General features: G+C 39.7%; 1 protein-coding gene across 1 annotated transcript in view; it reads left to right on the forward strand.

Moving 5' to 3' along the window:
• FAIM (Fas apoptotic inhibitory molecule) overlaps positions 1-1,180 on the forward strand; it is a 26,355-nt gene extending 25,175 nt beyond the window's left edge. The window contains exon 3 of the mRNA XM_012663750.1: positions 734-1,180. Coding sequence (XP_012519204.1) covers positions 734-883 — 150 coding nt within the window. The 3' untranslated portion in view covers positions 884-1,180. The remainder of the gene's footprint in view (positions 1-733) is intronic.
• Positions 1,181-6,495: the final 5,315 nt, after the last annotated feature.

Raw genomic sequence — 6,495 nt, forward strand, 5'->3', positions numbered from 1 at the left:
TCAAAAAAAAAAAAAAAGAAAAGTTATTTTAGTGAGTTATTTTACATCTTCTATTTCATACTAAGTCTTCTAAACCCAGTATATATTTTACACTTAAACAGCATATGTCATTTCAGATGAGTTACATTTCAAGTATTCAATAGCCACATGTGGCCAGTGGCTACCATATTGGACAGAGCAGGTCTACATTTAATGGTGTTCGGTTTTAGGATGTCTGTGTATTTTATTGTAAACCACCTTGTATCCTGAGGAATCCTATTTTCAGAGTGGTTAAGGACACTGTATTCCTTATTGAATGGGGCCTTCAGCAAATTCTCTGTTCCTCAATTTCCTCATCTATAAAATGGGGATAATAATATTACTTCTATCAGGGTTACTGTGTGAGCATGCAATTAAATAATGCATATAAACTGTTCTTGGTATATTATAAATAACTAATAAAGGTTTATCGTGTTTATTTTTATTTTTGAAAACATAGTATATGTTATAGATACATAGCCATGAGGTGTATGTTTTTTCCCCCTGAAACTTAAGATTCTTAAGGATTGTAGGGATTATAAAAAAGAAATTTTCAATTCATAGCAGAGACGTAAAAACATCTAGACTTTTTTGCAAAGCTTAACATTTAACTAATATGTTATTTCATTATACTTGCAGTACTTGTAGATGGTCTTAATGCTATAGACAAAGATAAATGCTTCTAGAACACTAATTTCTTCTTTTGTTGGTCCAGGGTGAGTTTGTAGATGACGGGACTGAAACTCACTTCAGTATCGGGAACCATCAGTGTTATATAAAGGCCGTCAGTAGTGGGAAGCGGAAAGAAGGTATTATTCATACTCTCATTGTGGATGACAGAGAAATCCCAGAGATTCTTCAATGACTTCATGTTAATGAATTTTAATCTTGGGAAGTAAAGATCATGACTTTTTAATTACTGTGGTAATTAAATGTGTTCAGTATGTACTTATCAGTACATTTAGTCTGGAATGTTTTTATTTTTTAGTTACTTAAAACTGTAACATTCCAAGGGTCAGGAGAAAAAACAAATTATGTACAACCGTAAAAATTACAATTTATTTTGTAAATAATTTAAAATGTTTTCAAACCAAATGGAAAATGAGATATGGACCCAAATCACTAATGTTTTCCAACAGTAAATTTTACTATAATAAACACTGTAAAATGAAATTGGTGCTTCTTGATTTGTGTTTCTAAAAATGAATAAGTCTTCATATATTTTTAACCTATGCAGGTATGTTGTCTATCTGTTTAGTTTAAAGCAATTGGCACATAGAGATACAATTAGTTGAACTGAAGAAAAATAGAAAACCCTTTCTATTTGGAAACATATTAAGGACATGTCAAATAGTGTCATAAGAATTTTACTTAAAATGTGTTTCTGAAAATGTAGTTGTTTTGTTTAATTAACACGGTGAGGACAAAAAACAAGAGGAAAAGAAGCAAACTTGTTTACGCCAGACTGTCTCAGGTGCATCCTTAGTGCTTAAAAAGTCGGAGTTGCACACCCATCTCTGAAAGTAGCACCAGCATCAGTGCTTTCGTGACGGAATGAGGCCCATCCAGTCATACTCACAAAGACCAGCCACGTCAGTACATTAAGTACTCGAGTATTGTTTGTTTCAATACTCTTCTTTGAAAGTCTTTTAAAGTAGGATATAGTTTAATAGTATAGCCTTGAATATGGAGTGTTTACATTCATTATCACATGCTGATCCTCTTTGTGAGGGGGAATTCTCCATTTTCTAGACTTGCTCTGTGCAATATGGTCACCATTAGTACATGGCTGTTTAATTAAAACTAAATACAATTAAATTTCTGTTCCTCAGTCACTCTAGCCACATTTCAAGGGCTTATCAGTCACAAGTGGCTAGTGGCTACCATATTGGACAGTGCAGATCTAGAACATTACTGTCAGTGCAGCCCTGGTCTAGACAGACTGCCTCAGGTTTAGTGAGTTGCTCAGTAGTGGCATAGGCAGGATTTAAATCCAGGATTTTCTGAAACTAAGACCCATGCCCTTTACTACTATCTCCCCGCCATTAAACATATTTCCAAGAGATTTTGGGCAAAACAGAGGCAGAACCAGGTTCTAACACCAGGAAAGAGAAATTAAAGAGCAGGAGAGCAGTGAGGGAAGATGGCTCAGACAGGCCTGGGCCAGGCAGACAACATGCTTGGTGGCGGAGTGAGCGTAATAAAAAGCCTTTGACTACTTGCTTCCTTTAACATCTTTTTATTTTGAAGTCTTCACAACTGGCAGCTCAGCATACTACCTTTACACAAACATTTGCAAAAAATTTTTTACCAAAACCACCTCCTTGCTCTTCCCACTCCACCCCCCATTTTGTTTCACTGCCACTGGAAGCCCAGGAAATGAACTAAGAGGGACTCTCTGAGGCTTATTAAACTCACATTTGGGTTTGCTTTCAAGTGTTTGGGAGTTGTGGCCTGCTGTTTTTGAATAAGGGGTTTTTTTAATGACCATATTTTATCTAGCACAAAAAATATTTTGTACCATGTCCAAAAGTGAAGCAATTATTTTTAGACATTATGTTTTGAACTGTGGCTATTAAAAGTAAAAACCTGTGATTTTCAGTGGGTATCATGTACCTCAGCAAACATTTGGGGGGTACATTTTGATTTAGTCTTTATTTTCCAATCCTTGGGAATATAGTTTTGCCTTTGACTTGGTGAATCCATGTTTTGCTTTTTTAAAATTCAAAGCAGCATGATAATGTGGAAAGAGGACAACACAGGCCTGAAATTTGATACAGCAAGTTAAGTTCTTCAGCCTCAGTTTCACAAACTTAAAAATTGAGGCTATTACTTATTTTGTTGTCTCAGTTATTAATAACCAAAGCATTATCAGTGCAACTTAAGTCCCATATACCCTTGCTGTTCCCATTTTCCTCCTTTGCTCAAGTAATCACTATTGTAAATTTGATGTGTATCATGCCCGTGCAAGTCTATATTCTTTGAATGTTATCCAGTACTCTGTATCTTTCTTGCAACATGTTTTTCCCCACTCAGCAATGTTTTTGAGATTTATCTATGTTGATTTGTGTAACTGCAGTTCCTTAAACTCTTTCATTCAAGCATACAAATTTAGCCATCCATACCCCTAAGTCATTTTCAGATGATCAGCCATCCATACCCCTAAGTCATTTTCAGATGATCATTAATACCATCAGGGCTCTAATGAAAATCCGTGTGTATCCCTTGAGTATGTATGTTCAAGGGTTTCTCTTGGGCCTTGGTATTTGAAGTTGGCCCCTGGACCAACAGCAATGATACCACCTGGGGGATATTACCTGGGAGCTTGTTAGAAAATAAGAATCCCAGGTCCTGCCCCGGGCCCACTCAGTCAGAATCTGTTTTAATAAGACACCCAGGGTGATTTATATGTACATCAAAGTTTGAGAAGCACTGTGCTGTTCTAGGTTTACTCAGGAATGGAACCGCTAAATGAAAGAGTAGATGCATCTTCAATATTATTAGATACTTGCCAAATTGCTCTCCAGGGTGGTTGTACGCTTTTTTTTCATATCCCCATTAATACTAGGAAACCACTGTATACTATCACCAGCAGTAACTTGACCTTTTGATTACTCTCAGTGCCATGTGTATAAGTTACCACTGAAATGCTGCATTTCCTAATTATAGAGATTTTATAATTAACCAAGGTCTGCTTCATAAAAACAAAAAATAGATTAAGTACTCCTGACTCCAAATTCCGAAAACCTTTCCCAGACAGTGCGTAGAGCAGTGAGAGTTTGGAGACAGCGTATGTTCTGAGCCGGCACCAACCTCACACTGTACCTTTCCTCTCCTGGACCAGGCTCTATCCTAGAAAGAGTCTCCACATTAAAAAATTCTTCCCCCAGCTGGGCGCCTGTAGTCCTGGCTGCTCAGGCAACTGAGGACAGAGGATTGCATGAGCTCAGGAGTTCAAGACTAGCCTGGGCAATGTCGCAAGATCCCTTCTCTTGGGGAAAGGAAAAAATTCTTCCCCCAAAGGATGTCGTTCTCACTGGTTATCCATGTTAAGTGGTGCTTTATATACCACTGCTTCTCAAACTTGGCATGCACGGAAATCGCCTTGGATATCATGTTAAAATGCAAATTCTAACATTTCCCTAAGTGCTGCCAATGCTGCTGGTCCACAGATCACACTTTGAGTAGGAATGCTTTATTCCATACACCCAAAGCAGACAACACTTTCTTTTCTTTTTTTTTTTCGAGACAAAGTCTTGCTCTGTCACCCCCGGTAGAGTGCCGTGATGTTACCAGAGCTCACTGCAACCTCAAACTCCTGGGCTCAAGTGATCTTCCTTCCTCAGCCTCCCAAGTAGCTGGGACTACAGGTGCATACCACTATGTCTGGCTAATTTTTTATATACTTTGTTCCTTTATTCCTCCTTTATTGTTTACTTTTATAATTTGGTGGGGGTTTTTGTAGTGATAATGTTCATTCCTTTCTCTTTTTCATTTGTGTCTCACTGCTCTGGCAGTGAGATTTAAACATTCGTATATTCATGTTGCTAGATATCATCCTTTTGCTTTAAGCATTTCTTTAGGGCTGGTCTAGTGATGATGTATTCCCTCAGTTTTTGTTTGTCTGGGAAAGACTTTATTTCTCCTTCATTTGTGAAGGGTAGCTTTTCTGGGTATAGTATTCTGGGCTGACAGTTTTTTCTTTCAGCACTTTGAATATATTATCCCATTCTCTCCTGGCCTTTAAGGTTTCGGCTGAGAAATTTACTGTTAACTCTGATGGGGATTCTGTTATATGTGGCTTGATGCTTTTCTCTTGCTGTTTTTAAAATTATCTTCTTGTCTTTGGCTTCTGACATTTTGACTACACTGTGCCTTGCATAAAATCTTTTTGATTTGAACCTATTTGGGATTCTTTGAGCTTCCTGTTTCTGGATAGCTATACTTCTCACAAGTTGGGAGTTTTCAGCTATTATTTCATTAAATAGCTTTTCTGTGTCTTTGCCAAATTCTTCTCCTCCTGAAACTCCCAAAATTTGAACATCTATTCGCCTTACGGTATCCTATATGTCTCATAGGCTTTCTCCATTGTTCTTTCTAGTATCTGACGGGGTTAATTGAAAACACTTGTCTTCTAGTTCAGAAATTCTTTCTTCTGCTTGATCTAGCCTTATTGTTGAAGCTTTTGATTGTATTTTTTATTTCATTCACTTAATTCTTCAGTTCCAGGATGTCTCCTTGGTTCCTTTTTTATGATGTCTATTGTCTTGTTCAATTTGTAATTCGGATCATGAATTGTATTACTGATTTCTTTGTATTATTATCTGTGTTCTCTTGTATCTCACTGAGTTTCCATAAGATCATTATTTTTAATTCCTTCTCAGGCATTGCAGAATTTCTTTTCTGGGTATCTGTTATAAGACAATTACTATGTTTCTTTTTAAGTATCATGTTTTCTCGCCTTTTTGTGTTTCTCGTGTCCTTGATATATACACATCTGGTCAGTCACTTCTTCCAATTTTATGGATTGGCTTTCATAGGGAAAGACTTTTTCCTGTTGGTGAGTCTACAGTGTTGATTGGGTAGGGTACTGTGGCTTTGATTCTGGGTAGGCACAGTAGTGTAGTCTCCATAGGATTTCTTCAGCTGTTACTAACATCAGTAGTCTGTGAGTTCCTCAGCAGCCTAGGCTGCAGTTGTTAGTGGAGGTTGTGGTGGGGTTTTGCTGGTGACAGGGTCACCAGGTGAACCAGTTCTTGGGCACCAGTAGTGGTAGTGGTGGGCTGGGCAGGCCAGTTCTTGGGCCCTTGGGTGGCATAAAAAGTGGGTGCTGGTGGTGGTGGGCCCAGGAACATTGGTCCTTGGGCCTCCAGGCAGCATGCTCAGGCACCAGCAATGGCAGTGTTGGGTGGGTTCTGGGGCTCCTGGGCAGCACACATAGCCCTAGTGGTGGAAGTAGTGGCAGCAGACGAACAGTTGAACCCCTGGGCAGTGCACATAGGCACCAGCAGTGGTGCCAACAAGCTGGGTGGGTCAGTCCAGAGGCTTCTGGTTAGCATGTGTAGGTGCTGCAGATGGCAGATGCAAGTGGGATGGGCCTGTCTTCAGGCCCACAGATGGTGCATATGGGCCCTGGTGGCAGCAGTGGTTCAGGCACCCAGATGGCATGTGTAAGAGAAACAGTCCTCAAGCCCCTTCAAGGCATGTTCAGGTATGTGACAGCCCTGATGCTGGAGGGGGCAGGGTTGCTGTCAGTGGCGGTGGTACCAGGAAGTTGACTCCAGAGTACGTGCTCCAACTCCTTTTGTGCTGGGGCCAGCCTCTCTGGCGTGCTGCACCACCTCTCCTCCAGGGTGTACAGCACTTCGTAGGCTAGAGGACTAAGGAACTGGCTGCCTCACTGGGTCCAGCTGGCACTGCAATGCTGTAGCGCTGTGGGTGGATGTGAGAGCATGTTACTGGAGCTCTAGGAATGTG

This window comes from Propithecus coquereli, unplaced genomic scaffold, assembly GCF_000956105.1.
Source record: "Propithecus coquereli isolate 6110/MARCELLA unplaced genomic scaffold, Pcoq_1.0 Scaffold12, whole genome shotgun sequence".
Classification (NCBI taxonomy): Eukaryota; Metazoa; Chordata; class Mammalia; order Primates; family Indriidae; genus Propithecus; species Propithecus coquereli.